The sequence below is a fragment of the Cinclus cinclus genome, chromosome 9, assembly GCF_963662255.1.
Source record: "Cinclus cinclus chromosome 9, bCinCin1.1, whole genome shotgun sequence".
In the NCBI taxonomy this organism is placed as follows: Eukaryota; Metazoa; Chordata; class Aves; order Passeriformes; family Cinclidae; genus Cinclus; species Cinclus cinclus.
This window is the reverse complement of record NC_085054.1, coordinates 24533856-24553355: the sequence shown is the minus strand read 5'-3', so window position 1 is coordinate 24553355 and position 19500 is coordinate 24533856. Positions and strand designations below refer to the sequence as shown.

Sequence of the window (19500 nt, the reverse complement as noted above, 5' to 3'; positions counted from 1 at the left end):
AGCCTGTGTAGCTGCACACAGCTAAAGAAATTAAGAAAATCTACAGTGTTCTCATGCTTGCTGGTGTCTTTAATTGAATAACTGAGCAAGGGGCTAGACTATCCAAAATGACAGAGTTGAGTACTGTTGGTAAATAAGATTCAAGACATTATGTTATTAGAAATAATTTTATGCCTGTGGGCTGAAAACGTACTACTTTATTTACTGGATTTTTTTTCTTTCCTTTTTCAAAATGATTTTCCATCCTTACATATTTTGTTCAGATAATCTATATTTTAAAATATTTTGAAATATTGCTGTTTCCAGACGATGACTGTGGTGATGGCAGTGATGAGCTGGGCTGCATTCACTCGTGCTCTGCTGATCAGTTCAGGTGTCACAATGGCAGATGTATCCCAGGTCACTGGGCATGTGATGGTGACAATGACTGTGGAGATTTCAGTGATGAAACCAAAACAAACTGCAGCAGGGAAGGTTAGATTTACTTTTTTCTCTTCCACGATTTTTAATACTTATGAGCAATGTGAATAATTTGTTATAAATACCTGACCTTCAGCCAATGGAGAAAGAGAAGATTCTTTTAACCTTGGCAAAGGCTGGAATGGGAAATACATCAAGTGCAATGTGATAACGCAGAAGTGTATCATGAAAAGGAATGCATTTGAAAACAGAATGGGTATTACAGTGAGATAACTTTTACAGTTTTATTTCAGTGAATTATGCTAGATGTGGTGTTTGTCTCATTGCAGAGATGCGTGCTGTTTAGGTGAAGAGGCAGTAAGAAGCATGCCTTAAGTTATTATTGATATTTTCTGGGTTTTTTTTATGCTGTGGTATAGTAATACTCTCATTTTTTGTGTAATGCAAGTCTGAGTTTGTGGAGGTTTTTTACATAAAAGCATTTTAACAAACTACAGCCCCATTTAAATGCTGTATATTGCATTTATTTGGGTGGGGAGAGAAGGGAAGAATGCTTATGACAAAGGATAAAGAATAATCAGATCAGAATGAAGGAATATCTTTCATATTTGTCTCCTAATGTTTTTTCTACACCAGAATTATTGTACATAATGTTATTGGTCCCTTCTCATAACTTTATATTCCAAATCTAGTTGGATACCTCATACAAATACATGAATTACCAGAATTCCAGCATGAGTGAAGTCCTTATTTTTATATATTCACAAAAATACTTTTTATCTATCTCTATCAAAATGATTATTCTGGAACTGAACAGCCCATTTTAACCCCTGGTCATTTCCATTTTGAAACTTAAAGCCTTGCTGTAACCTTTTGTGATAGAATACAATAATGTAGATTATGTAAGAAAAAACCCAACAAAGCAATGTTAAATAAAATAAAATAAAATGTATATTTATAAACATTGCTATAAGAATTGATTCAAATAATGCTTTTTGTTACAGGCAGGAAAGTATAAGTATGCCATTACTTTAAAGTTCATGTTATTGTCGTTAGTATGTTATTAAATAATAGAAATACAGTTGTAATAGTTTGTGAAAAGAAAAGCAAGAATATAATTGAAAAGGCCCTAAGCTAGAAAATGCTTAGAGAATTATGTATGTGATGAATAATTAAAATCTCCCAGTAATCATTGTTTGAAGTAGTCAGCACTGATTCCAGGGCTGTGCTGAGTGAAGCTCCTTTACTGTGGAGCCTGGAACAGCTCCAGCTGCTCTGCCAGTGCTGTGACAGCAAACCAGGCACATGTGGGGGCCTTGTCAGAGCACAGGTTTTGGGCATCAGGAGATGGACCTTGCTGGGTAAAAAAGGAGAGCGAGGAAGGATGAGGAAAATCAGCTTAAGGATGAAGCACAAGGGTTGTGAAGCACCAGGGAAACTTTACCAGCTTTGCTCCTCCTTATACCTCCAAACTCCTTCCTGTGTGGCTGAGGTGAAAAAAGGAAATAAAAGCAGCTATTGAGCATATGGTAGAGGAGGAGTGAGGGAAGTGAGGAGGATTAGAGGAAGTTTGTCTGAAGTCTGTGTTGGAGTGGTGAGTTATAGAATGGAATAGGACATTTTGAGTGTTGTACCTTGGGACTCTGATTTTGGCTTGCATTAGGAAGAGGATTCTAAGTCAGTGTAGACTTTGAATGGAAAAAAAAAAGCAACCTCGCATGAGCAAATTCTTCAATCTAATTCTTATTTTTCTAAGAAACTCCCTCTCCTGGAAGGTGCAGTGGGAGGGAATTTCAGTGCAGTCCTGATGGGAACTGTGTTCCTGAGCTGTGGCGCTGTGATGGAGAGAAGGACTGTGAAGATGGGAGTGATGAGAGAGGCTGCAATGGAACTCTGCGAGTGTGTGATGAGAAAACAAAGTTCTCCTGCAAGAGTACAGGTAGGTGCTTGCAGATGTGTTTCCCTCTCACTTACTCTGTGTGTGTCTGTGTGATTTGATTACATATCTACTCTTTAACTAATGCTTTTAATGCTTAATACAAATAAGGTGAGGTTACTTGTTGTATTCCTACAAGGAAAATAATATTTATTTACATACCCTGTTTTCTGATTTACGATATGAAATGGATGAGTTTTGAGGTTACTTTAAACTGAAACCACTCTCTATGACAGTACATCACACCAAATACTTATATAAAACATTTAATAGTACTCCAAAGTTCAGGTATTTTCTTCTATTTCCCCTTTTTGGCCCTAGGACTAAGTTGAATAAAATGGCATAAAGTACCTTGAATACTTTGAAGAATTGCAACTGCAGCACTGGAACTTTGAAGTGAAGTATTGGAAGAAAAATACATTCTCTGATTATGTTTAAAATCAATGTTTTTTTCCTCTGAGTGTACTTCACTAAAAGGTGTGTTAAGAATGTGGCAATCATTGCATGAGGATATGCAAAGATATAAGCAATAATGTTTAGATGGAACTTTTTTTTTAAGGGAAAGTCCAAGTTAACAAGGAATTAATATATGTCAACACAGTATTAATATTTTTTTTTGTGATTTCTTTCAAAGCTTTGTGTGATATAAGGGCTAAAATAGCTTTCACAGCAATATTTAATGAAGGCTTTAAGAAGTAGGCTATTGGCAACTAGAAATATTGAAGGAAGGGAGAACCCATTCTAATGCCTGTGTGACATGATAAATGTGTCAGAGGAGTGTGATCTCTGTCCAAAAGTATCTTCCTGTTACTTGGATTTTAAAGTTATAGAAATCATGATGTCTTGAAAAAGAAATGTGGAATGCTGAATTATGTCTAAATAAAACATTTCCTTTTTTGTTCTTACTATTTCCCTGAAGATATGTAGAATAAGTAGATGTTAAACAAAACACTTCCTGTAGGTAAAAATGTATTATTCACTTCCAACAGAGTGGTCTGTTTCCTGAAACTGATTGATAAAAACCCTGATACAGGAAATAGCACAAGGAGCAAGTGCATTTCCTAGTGCCTAAATGGGGAAAAGCTAACACCAGTCCAAGTGGCCAAAGCAGAATTGTTAGAGGCAAGAAAGATGAATAAATCTCAACAGAGGAGGTTTATTTCCATTAGCTGCATATGGAATGTTAATGAGATAAGATACTGCTACTTTAGTTACGAGAAAGCAGGGAGATAGGTTAGAGGCGGTGTGGAACTCAAGATGAAGTGCAGATTTTAGTTATTGGGCTTCACTCCTTTCAGGAAAGCTTGCTTTTTAGGCTGGACTTTGGTTTCTTATATGTCCTGAATGATTTTAGAGACAGAGAATGGAAAATCCTTTCTGGTGGTAAGCTAAGATTTTCCAAATACAGATGCCTTAATAACAGGAAATAGCAAGGATTTAAATTCAGCATAATTGTTTGAATGAGTGGTCTTTTCAACAGACAGCTAGAACCCATTTCAAAGTCCACAGTCCAAGCTACGTTTCCTCATTATGTATTTCCCTATGCTTGTAGTCATGTTAAAGGAGGGCACTGTCTCAGTTTACAGGGTGAAAGGTGGCTTCTCTGTCTGCCACATAGAAGTACAGCAAATCCAAAAAATTCCATCAAAAATTTGCTAAATTCAAGGGTATATGGCTTTGATTTGAAGGAAAATGCAATTGTGCATTTGTTGTGTGGAAACACCACTGCTGCCACCAGTTATGACAGTCATAATTTTCTCTTTTGCAATATTCCTTCCTCCTGGAAGGAACAGAACCGCTGTTCTGCAGGAGGCACGTAGAAATGTGGCAGGAAACAGCAAAGGCAAACTTTTGTTTAGCTACTTTTTCCATTTGTTTCATGTGGTTTGGACAAAGGACTAATAATGAGTTTATGAGAAATAGTTACTGGAATGTTTCAGAAGAAATCTAATTTTCTCTGTGCGTGATTCTAAAGAAATAATGTTGTCTGGCTTGCACGTTTGTGGCAGTCGTTCCGATGAGGAGACACTGGCTAATTGTCCCCTCAGAGACTGATTGCTGCGTGGTGACCTCTGATACAGAATGTGATGGGTCTGTGCAGGAACGTGTGTGTGGAGGGAGCTGAAACTGCCAGGCCTTGGGCAGAGAGAGGGCAGCTGGTGAGAAGAGTAATAGTGAGATGGTTCTGCCCATTTTTTGCTCATTTCTTTTCATTTTGTGTCTGTTAATAGCAGCTGCGGGGCCTTTCCCTTACTGTGGCTTTTGTGGCTTTGGTTAATGTGTTACAATGCCACAGGCATGAGTACCAGCTTCAAAAGCAGAATTTGTCAGCATTCAGCCAAAAGGGATTTTTCTGCTTACAGGGATGGTTATCTCAAGAACCCATCGTACCCAGCTCCTTTTCCAATATTCAGTTAACAATCTACAAGGAGGGGTGTTCTATATCCTATATGGAAGTAATTCTGTCATTTGCTTCTAGAAGTTGAACAATTTATTCCAAACAAGTCATCTGACTCCTTTGGATATTGAACGACTTCTGCCATATGTGTCCCTAAAAGCATTACTTGTTGAATAAACATTTTTTTTTCTTTCCTTGCATATCTTCAAATTCTATTTTATGGGGGTTTTTTTTTTTGGTGTTTTTTTTTTTTGTTTTTTTGTTTTTTTTTTTTTTTCTTGCTGGAACTATTCACCCTGGGCAGTCCTTGAGGTGCTGTATCCAAAGTCAGCCAAAATGCTGCAAGTTGCTTGAGCTACCTGATTTCAGAATTGCTTTTGTAATTTTTTTTCAAAATCATCACTTGTTTGTTTGTAGTGATGTGTGATGAAAAATATACTGCAGGTTGCACAGCAGTAGGATGTGAACAGCAGTCATTACCTGATTCAGATTGACTGCTCTTGGGCTGCTGCTAGCCAATTATTTTCTGGTTTTAAATTAGATTAGACTAATTTAAGTTGTACAGAGATCCAACTTTCTATTTTAAATTCTGATTCTGTTCTCCAAAAATTATTACAGGCATGTACTCCAGCTCAATTTTATGTACTACATAAATTTATCCTTTTTATTCCATCTCCCTACTTTTCAGTTAGTATTGCTACACCACGAGCAGAATCTGTGCAATCTCACTTAAAATGTCATCTAATTGCTCTAATGATCATAATAAAGTACTTCTGTGAAGGCAATTGCAAAAGAGCCATGAATACTTCAGTTTAGTAAGCAGTACATCTGAGCTGTAACATTTATTTGTCATACTTGCTGTTCTTTTTATTTTTTTCAAGCAGAAATTGATGTTATCCTAACATTTTTGATGCTACTCTGTGGACTATTTTTTAGTACTTTCTCTCTTTTTTCTTTTTTTATTTTCTCTCCTTACATATAATAATATATTAGAGTGTATTAAGGGGGGGGGGGGGGGGGGAAACAAAATCATGAAAGAAGTAGTACTGGTTTGGAATGGAAAATAAGGAATGTCCATAGAGGAAATCAAGTCAGTGGGTGCTGATCACAGTGATGCTGGAAGAATATAACAGCACTGGTGCTGTCTGGATGGGGATGATGGGTCTAGATTAGATTTGTGACCAAAGAAGCTGAGGAAGGCTGGGAAGGAAAGGTTTTCCAGAAACATGATGAGGGAATTGGTAGGACTTTTATCCTTAGTGCATGGCCACATTGCTTTCTGGGATAACAGCTCTCTTCTTTAGGCCTGTTTTTTGTGGCATTTTTTTGTTCTGTTTTGTTTTGTTTTCCCCTGTCTCATCCAGTATTCATTTATAGACATCTGCTTTTTACTGAAATCATTAAATTGAGAAATGACCACATTTTTGAAACAATGTGATCTAAGTCCCACATGTGTTCTACAGGACAAATGAGATCACTGGCCATCACAATATTTTGTTAAATGTGTCAGATTGGAACATTCTGTTAAATTGATGGGATTGAGATTGAGTCCATTCTTTAGTGAGGAAAGTGTTACATTTCAGTTTTAGGCAGTAAAAATTCACTGTAACAGCAAACAGTGTAATTAATGCTCCATCAAAGTAGTTTTCATACGGTTGAAGACATAATCAGTCAAAAAATCTCCTGGGTTCAGTGTCCTGACAAAGACTGAAGGGATGTATAAATAGTTAAATCTGTTGATAAGAGTTGCAGGAAATAAAAAAAAAAAAACATTGGAGAAGCATTTGGTTAAGGCTTTCCCACATAGTTTCTCCTCAGGCCTCGTGTTTCACTGTGTTACACAAAAGAGCTATGGAAAAGGACAGCTACAGCTACTGAGGCAATTAATTTATGATGGAATTTTACTAAAGAGGTTCCTGGAAACCAGAAGTATGAGTTTCACTAAAGGGCAATAAAGGAAAAATACTTCAGTGAATTTTAAGTAATGATCTCAAGACAGTCATAATATTTCATGAAGTCCATCTCTTTAGAATCTTGGCAAAGATTAATTCCTTGAAAGTATATTCTACTTAAGAACATGTCATATCTATCATAATGAAAGATGAATCTTTCATTATCACACATATCTTCACTAAGGTACAAGAAAGGCAGGGAAACTGATTTTCTCTGTAAACATTTGAATGCATAAAAGATTAAAGTAACAGATTAGGAGCTCTACTGGAAGCAGCCTCAATTTGCTTTGGGTTATGGTTGGTTTGGTTGATGTTGGTATTTTCCATTAGCTTGCATCCTACTGCAGCGTTATAGTAATATATAAAATCAATGATCATTCAGGATAATGAAGAACAGGGACACATTTTTGAAACACTTGTGATTGCATGTAATGATAAGCTGCATGCATATCGTGCATACAGTTTTGCTTCCTGGTGTCTGTGCAGTTCTGCCTTTTGAGAATGGGACGTTTGGGACTTTGGCTACTAAAGAAAATGGAAGCTTTTCATTCTAATTGCCACCCCTCCCTGTTTGTTTTCAAGCTGATTTTCCACTGGCAAAATGATGTTGTGTTGTTTAAACCCCACACTCAGTGTAGTATTATCCTGAAGTTTCGCTACTTACTTTTCTCCACCAAAAGTGGAAACAGTCTCACATTTTCTTCCTGAGTGCTGCAGAATATTTTGTTTGTTTGTTTTGTTTGTGTTTGTTTTTTTTTTTAGTGTTCTTATTTCACTGTCTTTTATCCCTTTGACTTTCTGTGATGACATCAGCATTTTTTTGCATGAAAAGAAGACTAAAATGTCAAACCAAATGCATTAAACCAATCTTCAACAAATGTGTCCTTTTAAAAAAATTGAAATCTGATATTGTGTAAGCTGGGAAGGGTGGGCAGAAAGTCATGTCAGATCATACTGAGCAAGTTTGAATTTAGGAGTATCAGGCTTTGCTAGTCAGTATCTGGGCATCCGCCAGAATTGCTGTCAATGGAACTAAACATTCCCAGGATCTTCCTTCCCATTCCAGTTGATTTTCTCTGCATAATTAATTCATGGGAGAAAAAAAATCCAAATTTCTAGGTCAGCTTCATTACCTGTGGTTCTACCTGTTCTCTCTTTATTAATTGGAAAATAAAGTGCGCGACATTTCTCTTTAGTCTCAGTGTTATCAAAATTTACAGCTAAACCCTCCTGGCTGTAGGGAGCAAGTAGAAAAATAGGCTGAGACAAGAGCACACCCACACCTGTAAGTGTCAGCATTCACAATCTTGGCTCCTTTCATTAAAATCCCTTATTTTGTTGATTCTAATTTAATACCTGCATGATTTAAGATTAACACCTTTTTTCTAATCAAGAAGCTTTCTTGCATCTCTAAACACTGATGGTCATGACAAATTACTTTTCCCCCTTTTGAGACATGATCTGAATACTGGGTGACAAAACTGAAGTAATTTAAGAAATTTCATCTGCTGTAGTTATTTTGCCTGAAAGCTGATCATTTATCTGACATCACTGGGGAATGGGCTGTGTCTACTTCCTAGAAAGATTTTTGCTTTGCAAACCCATGCTAATTACAAGACATATATTGAAACATTTCTCCCATGGAGGCTGTTGCAGAAGAAGATAAAAGAAGAGAGATGAAGACAAGAAGAAATTAAAAATAATTAGAAAATTTTAGTATCATTTGATGTATTTAACAGATTTTGAGATTGTGTCCTGCCTGTATGCAGTTTTGTTCAGCACACAAATAAATAGGATTGGTGTTGTTTGGAAAATTAGATTGTCAAAAATGCTGTGGACAATGTTTCAGAGTATAAGTGCAAGCTGGTTTCTTTCTGCTCATTGAAGAGAAAAGAACTATTAATAGAAAAGAATAATTAAAACAAAAGAGAGGAAAAAAAATCTGTATATTGTTTTGAAGGTGTTTTTGGGGTTTTTTTGTTTGGGTTTTTTTTTTTTTTTACCTCCTAAAGTTTGCTTCCAGTCTGATTTCCTGTGTTTATTGTCTCTTTTCCCCAAGGGAGATGCATTAGCAAAGCGTGGCTATGTGATGGCGATATTGATTGTGAGGATCAGTCTGATGAGGATAATTGCGAGGGCTATTTGTGTGGACCACCAAAATACCCTTGTGCTAATGATACCTCCATCTGCCTACAGCCTGAGAAGCTCTGCAATGGGAGAAGAGATTGTCCTGATGGATCTGATGAAGGCGATCTTTGTGGTACTTCTTTTAGACACCTTTTTCTGATTGCTCATGATGTTGTCTGTTGTGATATCTCCCACTGAGAAAAAGGTTCTCGTACTGAAATTTTAGCACTAGGGACTATGTGAGGGTTTTTGCTTAGTTAAAATCATACTGTGTTTATGCTTATGAAGTTGTAGTTTTCTTCAAAAAAAGCAAAGGAGACAAGTTTTTATTTTTCAAATCCCTGGAAAAATGCCTGGAGGTGAACAATTTAAAGTGCATCCATGTGTAGGAAAGAACTTCAGCTGATTTGCAGCTCTCTCCAACTACAAAAGCTTGAGTTCATTCCATAAAATGGTTTGGCTTGGAAGGCACCTTAAAGGTCAGCTCGTTCCAACGTCCTGCTTAGGGAGGGGTACTTCTGTTAAACCAGGTTATTCCAAACCTCTTTCAGCCTGGCCTTGGACACTTCCAGGGATGGGGCAGCCACAGCTTCTCTGGGGCCCCCTGTGCCAGGGTCTCCCCACCCTCCAAGTCAAAAATTTCTTCCCAATGTCAAATCTAACCTGTCTTCTATCATTTTGAAGCTACTCCTCCCTTGTCCTGTCTTTGCAGGCCCTTGCCCAAAGTCCCTCTCCAGTTCTCTTTGAGCCCCTTTAGGCCCTGGGAAGGACTCTGAGGTCTCCCTGGAGCTTTCAGTTCTCCAGGCTGAACGGTCCCAGCTCTCAGACACTTCACAGAGCAGAACTGCTCCAGCCCTCAGAGCATTTTCATGGCTTTCCCTGCACTTACTCCAAAATGTCCCCATACCCCTCATGCTGGGGGCCCCAGAGCTGGCTTCAGTCCTTCAGGTGGGAACAGAGGGGAAGAACCTCCTTCCTTTGAGGTACAGCTGTATTTGATACGGCCCAGGACACATTTGGCTTTCTGGGCTGCAAGCTCACGTTTCCAGGTCGTGTTGTGCTTCTTATCCACTAACACCTCCACTTCCTCCTCAGGGCTGCTCTCAATCCATTATTTCTCCTGTATTTGTGCTGGTGACTACCCTGACTCAGTGCAGCTCCTGATATTTGGCTCTGTTGAACTTCAAGTTGTTTGTATAAGCCCCAGCTTTGAAGCCTGGCAAGGTCCCTCTAGATGGCATCTTTTCCGTGCTGCATCATTCACACAACTCTGTCTCATCAGGAGCTGATGAGGGTGCCCTCAGTCCCACTGTCCCTGATAAAGGTGTTAAACAGTGTCAATCCCAACACTGGCTCCTGAGGATCACCACTTGGGCACGGAGCTGTGCTAAAGTCTTGAACGGTTGCATTAAAGCTACCAGATGAATGGTTGCACGCCAAATAATTTTAAAAACAAATACAGAAATCTGTTTTAGAAATATTAAATGTTGTTTGCCCATCTTGGAGGCCTTTGTAGGTGTTTTAGTTGACTTTGCTAAATGCAACATAACTGACAGCTTTTGCAGCCCTTAATTACTGGTTTTCCGTATTATTTCAGATGAATGTTCACTTAACAATGGTGGATGTAGCCATCAGTGTTCTGTGGTTCCTGGAGGAAGAATTGTGTGCTCCTGCCCTGCAGGATTCAATCTTACTACAGACAACAAAACTTGTGAGATTATGGATTACTGCACCAAGCACCTCAAGTGTAGCCAAGTTTGTGAGCAGCATAAAAATACTGTCAAGTGCTCGTGTTATGAAGGCTGGAAGCTTAGTAAGGATGGAGAGAGTTGTGTTAGTACTGGTGAGTTGAAATTTGGTGTTCAATATTCAGGAAGTTAATAACTGTGATGGCCATTTACTGAGAGCTTCTTTCAGTATTTTTGTTTTCTTTTTATGTGTATACCAAATACAGGCTGGGATTGTCCAAATGTGCAGTTGGTTGCAATCTAAGGACTCATTAAAACTGTCCCTATTGATATACAAAGGGGTATTGAAATATTAGGCTGTTGATAACCTAAGGATGCTAATACTATATGTTTCTGGGAATGTTATAATTTTATAACATCTATATAGATAAAATTCTGATATCTTTTTGAAGTTTTATGCAGGTTTTCATGTACAGTTAATATGCATAGTCATATATGTATATACATAATTATACATTCTATGTGGGGATTTTACTATGTATTTTAAAGAAATGGATCAGTCATGGTATTGATCAGCATTGGTTGAGGGTTCAGAAGATTAATTTTGAGTGTGCAATTATATGCTCCCTGTTAGCATTCAATATTTAAGCTGGTTTTTTTCCCCTAAGGCATTCTGGCACTTGTTTTTTGACAGCAGTATGAGCCTGCTCAGCTCACTAATCAAGGTGAAAACCAACAGGAGCCAAAGCTGGAGAAGGGAATATATTCCCCTCATTGTTCTCTATTAACAAGTACTAAAGCATCTTTTGGAAACGATGTTAGGAGTGTGTTTTTTCAGGTTCAGTGTTGTGTGTAAAACAGAAATCTGCATTGTAAACTGTTATTACACCTTTACCTCCCTGGTATGGACTTAAAAGCAGTATTGAGCTTGCTTTCTAGATTTTTCATAATTCAGTTTTCTTTGATTCAGGATTCCTTGATAATTTTATTCTATGATATCTCTATTCTTTCATGGAGTTATTGCAACTCTGAACAGAAATGTCTTCAACATGGGTGTTTCACAATTCAGTAAATATGGTTAGGATATTCTTTATTTATTCTTACTCTGCAGTGATTGCTGTTAAAGTTCTTGCTTTGTGTCAGTGCTTTGGTCTGGTTCTCAATCAGTCAATTGATCAATCTGATTTGCTGTATTATGGATACTTCCAGTAACTGAAAAAATGCATTCTTACTGGGTTAGAGAAATGAGAGGATTACAAAGAATTTAACACAGTGTTAGTAACTTATATGAGGAAAGCTTGAAACAAACTTTAAGCTAAATGAGGTAGAAATGCCCAATATTTGGAAACTAGATGGGGGGGAAAAAAGTGAAGTATATTCACTTGTGTTATAAAATAAGGGAAGTGGGACTACAGTTTCTTGGGTTTCTTAAACCCATGAGAATTAAGCCCATATTTCTGCTTAATGTCTACTGGTGTTGGTGACAATCTGAAGTTGTAAATTGATTTCTCCAGATGTTTTTTCAAAGAATGTAATACTAAATATATGATCTGAGACCTGTGAAGGCAGCTGATATAAAGAAAAATGATACCTTTCTTTACAAACTGTAATGATCCTGCCTTAATGCCATCAAAGCAGTGATAAAATTATGCCATATTAAATATGGCAAGTGCTTTTAGAGGCACAAATCATCTTTGCCCTTTACAGTTTATTTAATTCAAAAGACATGGGAAGTTCTCTGGAGGACAGATCCTCTGAGACTTCAGTTGTTGACTGTGTGAAGGGCATTTTAGGAAAGTGAGAACAATTTTGGTTTCTTTTGTGAATCTCTGAGACTCAAAATGTCCCTATCATTTAAGTCTCTGGGCACGAGATCTTTGAATGAACTTAGAATGAAGAAAAAACTTTTATATAATACTATTACAAATAAAGTTCAAAGTGACCTTATGAAGATAAGCTGTCCCCCAAATGCCAAACTACTATTTCAATAATTTCAGTTGTTATGAAGTAATTCTTAGAACAGCTATAGTGATTTAAGATGCCTTGAGCCAGGAGTAGGTGTGTATTCTATTAGAACAGTAATTGATAATGTTTCCAGAAGAAAAAAAATTACAAGAAAATGAGAACCTTGCCCTGTAGCCCTTTTTTTTTTTTTTTTACCTGAAATAGCATTTTCCTATGCATAAGAAACATTTCACAAGTACACAGTAATGACATGTGAAGTTAGTATGCAATACATTTTCACAATATTGTAAAAACATTTATTTGTGAGCCCATTAGAATGGGAATGTGAGTGCTGAAAATGCAGGAATTACGTGATTCTAGCTTTTTTTTTTTTCCTGATTGTATTTCACTATCAAAAGAGTGTGTTTGTCAGAGGAATCTAATGGATTGCCAGAGATATATAATGAGTTACAGAGTAATAAGTAAATAGAACTAAAATACTTGAATTGAGCAGTTCCTCTCTTTCTAGTTTCTTTTTCAAAGTCTTTTAAATCTCCTCTGTGATTAACTCATTTCTGCTTATGTTGTCTTTATTTCTTGAGATTTTTAGGTGTCGTCTCTTTCCTCCTCCAGAGTTTCTTCACTTTCCATGTCTCTTGTTTTCATCTCGTTTGCTTGTTGGTGCTCTGGCATTGTTACATTACTGACTTCCCAAACATTAAATGTTTCCTTCAGATTTAAATTTGTATTGATTGAACTAAGAGTGTGTTACAGAGCTCCATTATTCAGAAAGAAAGTCAATACAAGTTATAGGTTTTCATATTTGTGTTCCTGGTTTCTCTTGGAGCACAGTTCAAAGTAAGTTGTGCTGGAATATTGCACTTGCTCTTTTAAATGATAACAAACATTCATAAAAAAAAAGGAAGGATACTGTTCTTAAAAGATAGTTAAATTTCATGTTTACATTCAACCTTTCAGACTTTGGTATAATAAATGTTAGGTGAGCTCAGAAACAGTTTAAAATTGATTGTCAGCCTTTTGTAAGCAGTGGAAACTTTTATATCACTCCATATATATAGAGCTAGATATAGATATAACCTTTTTTTTAAAAAAAAAAAAAGATAATGTGTCTGTTTGTTTGATCTAGCTGGTTTGAAACTCAATTCTGTTATCATTTCCAGATACCTTTCAATACTGAAACAGAGAGGGGAGTAGTCCAAAATAGTCCAAACCTCTCTGAGCCGTGTCAAACTTTTAATGAAGGTGTTTTTTTCAGAATCTTTATGAAGTTTTTCTTCTTCTTGGAGGTAATTTTCATAAAAGCATAATGTAGATTGCTTGCTGTGCTGCTGTTACAGTAAGCTTCAATCAAACAATTAGGTTCAGTCAGAATTTTTCCTAAGAATTTTAAACTTAAAAAAAAAAAAAAAAAGAAAAATGTGAGGCATTATGGAGTCCTTTTTGATGGTACTGTTTAGGCAGTTTTCCTCTAGCAGAGACTTTTTTACTGCTTTTCATGTAATTTATACTTTTTTGCATCATAAATTTTATATCCTAATCTTTGTGGTGAAAAAAAAATTGAGGAACTTAGGAAATAATGAAGTGCAAAAATGTATGATTTTTCTAAACAAATTGAAAACACTTAATTTTCCTGCAAGTTTTAAAGAATGCAGGCAATAACCATTATATTGATTTGAAACTTTGCAGAAATGCTTTTAGTCAATTTGCAGAATAAAAAGTATTTGGTCTCAATTTCTCAAAGTTTAATCTGGAAAGTAGCATCAGATTTTGGGTTTATTGGGTGATGGAAGCATTTTATTTTTTCTCTTTTTTTTTTTTTTTTTTTTTTTTTTTTTTAAATATTTGATTGAACCTGAGTATTCCAATTCACTGTAATGTAGCTGATTTTATAGAGCCATTGAATGACCAGGTTGGAAGGAAGATCAAAGCCTGGCTAATACTGCTGCTGTTTATCTGCTTTCCAAGACCTTCAGGACACCTTCAGTGCTAAACTCCAAGTTTCCCAGGGGTGAAATGTTTTGTTGACTCACTTTCCTGAAGATTTTGGTTTTTCTGGTCTTTCTGAGTCTTCCTGGTCCAGTTTAAGCCTTTAATCCCTGCCCTACTTGTTATTTATACAGAAAACAGGATTTTTCCCATTTTCAATTCATAAGCCTTTTATGTCGTAAGGGAGTTTAATGTGCTTCCACTCATCTTCTTATGCCATTTTTTCAGACTAAGCAGTTCCAGATTGTTTTTTCTTCCCTTGCAGGCCATGATTTCTAGACCTCTTGGAACACCTGCTCGTTTCCTCTTTTATTTCTTTATTGATTCACACTCTTCTTCAAAGGCTGTGTTCAGAGGAGGGTACAGTGTTGCAGGCTGTTTTCAGCCAGGTTTAGGATTTTGTTGTGTTTATTTAAATTATAAATCCTGCCAAGATCCCATTGTACTTGAATCCTTTTCATAAAGATTATTTGCACCATGTGTTATTTATCTTTAACTCTACTTCCTCTACTTCGAATGAAAACAATCCAACATAGCACACATTTATTAGGTTTCTTTTTCCTCCCATTGTGTTGTTAATTACTGAGAAATACATAAAAAGCTACTGGTGAGGATTATGACTTGTGTTCTTATGCACTGGAATTGCCAAAAAGCCCCATAGAAGCCTCCTGCATAATAGCTGCCAATTGATCAGAATTTGGGAAGTGCCATTAAAGTGTGTCTCAACTTCAGATAACTGGTGCTTGTGAAACAGCTACTAATGTCAGCGATCCTGTTCTGCACTTTATTTAATTATTTGACCACTTCAGAGCTTTGAAAAATTTGCTTTGCAGAAAGTCATTCATTGCTTTAACAAATAGCAGGGTCATTTGGAAAGTTCAACCAGATTGTTCACAAAGTGCTTCAAGAGCAGAAACGCAGCTCTGCTGAAGTGTCTGATTAGCCTAACACATCACAGATAATTTAGTCTGTGTGTGCAGGGGGTACCAGAAGGAGGAAGTGAGCAGTGAAGTGTTCAAGTGAATGAGCAAGAGATAAACTGGGTGTTTTCAGAGACTCTCAGGAGCCCTGAGAACCACGAGTATTGCCTATTGCCATAAACTGCCTAGAATCGTTTGCATAAATAAATTTAATTGTATGGAAAGCAAACCTCCCAGTATAGTCTGTGTTTCACTCTGGGAGAAGGAACTCGGAGTGTTTTGGGAGGAACAACTACCTCCCCGCAGAAAAGGATTGCTGTCAAAACATATCTTTATCAAAGTGGATATACTGAGTTGATTCAATAGTTTATAAAATCCAATTTTTTTTGTCTTCCTTGGCTCTTTTATTAACAGAGTTACTTACTTGAAAAACCTTTCCTAATCTATGTAAGAACTATAATTAAAAAATCAATTTCATAGTATGGCTGGCCAATGCTGATTGTGGTTACAGATATTTTTGCACACTTTGATATCAACTCACTGGCACAAATCATGTAGCATTAATTCTTTAACAATAGGAGAAAGTCACTGGTAGCTGGATTTGTGATGACGTGTAAGCACATCAAATGTTCATTTTCTTGCTTGTTAGTTGGGCATGGTGGGTTTTTTTAATGCACTTCAACTGAAAACACAAGGTACACTGTGTACTCCAAAGGTACTTTATGTATTAGTAAATTGTTTCAGCTGGTTTGCCTTTGAAACAATGTATATTTTAATGGTTTCATTTTTATGAACCTTTGGAGAAGGCGATGTTTAATTTGATTGTGTGACTTTTTAAAGCTCTAGTTATGGTCTCATAGTGCTAGTGCTACAAAATACAGTTCAACAGTTGAGTCTGATATTCCCACATTTAATGTCTAATATCTCTAGTTGGGATCAAAGATAATGGTCGAAGGGAGAATTAAGAATTCTGTTGGACTGAACAAGTACTTGAAAGATTCCTTATCAAAAGATGAATTGTTTTAATCATCTGTTTCTCCTGATAAAGTATTCTGTTGTTCACCTTCCACCTGTCATTTATATCAATTTGTAGCAATATCTTTTTTATTATTCCTTTGAAATGTTTAATCTTCGTCTTCCAGATCCATTTGAGGCTTTCATAATTTTTTCTATTCGACATGAAATCAGAAAAATTGATCTTCACAAGCGTGACTACAGCCTCTTAGTTCCTGGTTTAAGAAACACAATAGCTCTGGATTTTCATTTCAGTCAGAGTTTGCTGTACTGGACAGATGTGGTGGAGGACAAAATCTACAGAGGCAAGCTCTCTGATACTGGAGGTATGGATTGAGTCTTTATTTTTTTAACAGTAAGAACACCTGCAGTTACCGGGTATTCAACCTGACCAGTCGTAACTGAGCTGCCATTCACAGAAACAGAATTTGTGATGGCATTCTGCCTTTGAAAAGGGGTATATCGAAGTTGTACTTCATTTCCAGGCAGAAAATACTTTTTTTTTATCAAAGTTTCCTTTTGCAATATGCTCCAGGGGGAAGAAAATGGCAAATGCAAAGAAAAGGTGTTTCCTTCTGGTCCAATGAGTTCAATATTGAAGTTGTGGAGTTGTTTGTTTCCATTTTTCTTCACCTTACTAAAAAAATATAAGAATTTATCGGATGTCTGATAAATTATCTCCTCTCACTAGGTGAAAGATTCTGCTTCAAAATTTTATAGCATCCAGAAAGACTTTTTCTTTGCTCTGATGACATAATGATGTCCTATAACTAAATATAATCTCATAATATACACAAAATAGTTTATACAAAATGTTCTTTGTTGAAGTGAATTTTCCAGTGCTTTCATCTGAAAGGAAAACCCCAAATAATCCAGAATTCACCCATTCACCCCAAGAACGTCTGATAAACTTGCGTGTCCATGTACACTCCACCAGTCTCTACATTAGTTCTTCAATAATCTCTTTTCCTCTTTTTTTTTTTTTTTTTTTTTTTTTTTTTTTTTTTTTTTTTTTTTTTTTTTGTTTCTTTGTTGTTGTTGGCTGTTTTGGTTTTGTGTTTTTTTTGGGTTTTTTGTTTTGGGTTTTTTGGTTTGGTTTTTTTGTTTGTTTTTGGTTTTTTTTGGTTTTTTTTTTTTTTGTTGTTCTTGTTGTTGTTTTGTTTTTTTTGAAGGTGTTAGTGCCATTGAGGTTGTGGTGCAACATGGCCTGGCCACTCCTGAAGGTCTGACTGTAGATTGGATAGCAGGAAACATTTACTGGATAGACAGCAACTTGGACCAAATTGAAGTAGCAAAACTCGATGGCACTTTGAGGACAACATTGATAGCTGGAGCTATGGAGCATCCGAGGGCTATTGCTTTGGATCCCAGATATGGGTAATTATAAAGTATAAAAACATTTTTTTCTGGTTGCAAAGTATTTTAAAGATGTTTAAATGTGATATTTGTTTCATTTTTGTTTTCACGGTGAGTTAGTTTCTAACTTATCTTTGATAGTTCTTGAAAGTATATCTTGAGTGATAAAGAATCCATTATTAGTATGTTTTTTCTGAGTGAAAACAGGATTAAAAATGGTAATTCAGGTGATATAGGGAACTTTTTATTGGCAAATTACTTACTTTGCCATGTTGTTTCATTCATTTATTTTTTTCCATGTGGATGACAATTGTACTGTTTCATCTAACGTTTCTGTGAGGTTAATGGACAGATTTAGGTCCATTTACCTCTTTAAATGTTTGTTTCGTTTTGTTTTTTGTGGGGTTTCTGTTTTGGTTTGGGGGTTTTGTTTGTTTTTGGATCTTTATTGGTGGTGGTGGTGGTTTGTTTTCTTGCTTTGTTTTGGGTCTTTTATGTTTTTTTTTTTTTTGGTGGGATTGTAAAAAATACAGCTTAGATGTTACTAGAAGCCTAATGACTCAGTGAGGTAAATGCCACCTTTTTTTTTTTTTTTTTTGTGTTTGGTTTTCATCTCTAAAGTGGATATAATGCTTGCCAGCTCCTGTCAGTGTTTTTTCTACGTATTCATTAGGGGTATGTTATAAACCAGATTATGTATATTCAATAGCTCCATCCTCTTCCCAAAATTATTGCTCTTTCACAGAGGGGGGAAAAACCCCAAACGAATAGGAATGTTCAGAAAAACACAACAAAAGCAACAAGCCACCAACCACAAATTTAAATGTGGCCAAAGTTAACACAATTGGCCTCTTTTCAAAGTCACAATATTTAATTTTGTTTAGGAATTTGCTATGGTCTGTCAAGTGTCTTTGGTGAATATTTCTCTCAGAAGCGAAGCTGTGGATATAAAAATAAAGATTGATAAAGATCCCAAATTCTGGGACCTAAATTGTGAGTTAGTATGCACGTGCTTTAATGATTAAGGCTTTTGCCCTCTCAACTGGGATGTTGGAATGCTTATTTAGAGTGCATCGCTTATCTATAAAGATCTTTATAAAGAGGTATCCTGTTGGCAGAAAAAATTGGCAGAGAAGTTGTTCAAATTAAATGGATGGGAAGAAAAAAAAAATCAAATCACAACTATTATTGAAACTGAAGGCTTAATCTGCCTTTTGAAGAGCTGGAAGCAATTGATGCTATGTTATGTCAGAAGTCAGGAAAGAAAAAAAAAAAATCTTTAAACACAGACAGGAATAGCTCCTCAATCCTTTCACAAATGACTGTGAATAAACAATGGTGATTCAAGGAAAAGGGTTGTGTTAGGAGTGCACAAATCCTGTATCCCAGTGGAGACAGAGCTGCACTCCAGCCTGCAGCAGGGCTGAGCAGGTGCTCAGTCCACACTCACTCAGCTGTGTGGAAAATAAACATCTGTAGATGAACCCATCCCTGGCCCAGCCTGAAAACAGAAACCCAGTGCTGAGAGAAGCAAATGGCACTAGTGGGCTCATCCTGCAAACTCCCTGGCTGCTAAGGTTGAAGGTCTTTGAGTGGAAAATACCAAAACTTGTCAGAAGCTTTGCTGCGGTCTGGCTCTTTGCAATTAACTCTTTACAATTAACCACAAGTTTTCCTATCAAAAGTGTTTTTTTCTTCCTTTAACAAGTCTGTGTGTTGTTGAAAGTTCAGTAATCTA

The 19500-nt window shown here is 36.4% G+C and overlaps 1 protein-coding gene across 1 annotated transcript in view; it reads left to right on the top strand.

The window, feature by feature from the left end:
* The window catches only part of LRP1B (LDL receptor related protein 1B), a 290652-nt gene that overhangs the window by 96086 nt on the left and 175066 nt on the right, over nt 1-19500 (top strand). Inside the window, exons 17-22 of the mRNA XM_062498644.1 lie at nt 307-474; nt 2177-2359; nt 8766-8966; nt 10431-10676; nt 16535-16732; nt 17579-17783. Coding sequence (XP_062354628.1) covers nt 307-474; nt 2177-2359; nt 8766-8966; nt 10431-10676; nt 16535-16732; nt 17579-17783 — 1201 coding nt within the window. The remainder of the gene's footprint in view (nt 1-306; nt 475-2176; nt 2360-8765; nt 8967-10430; nt 10677-16534; nt 16733-17578; nt 17784-19500) is intronic.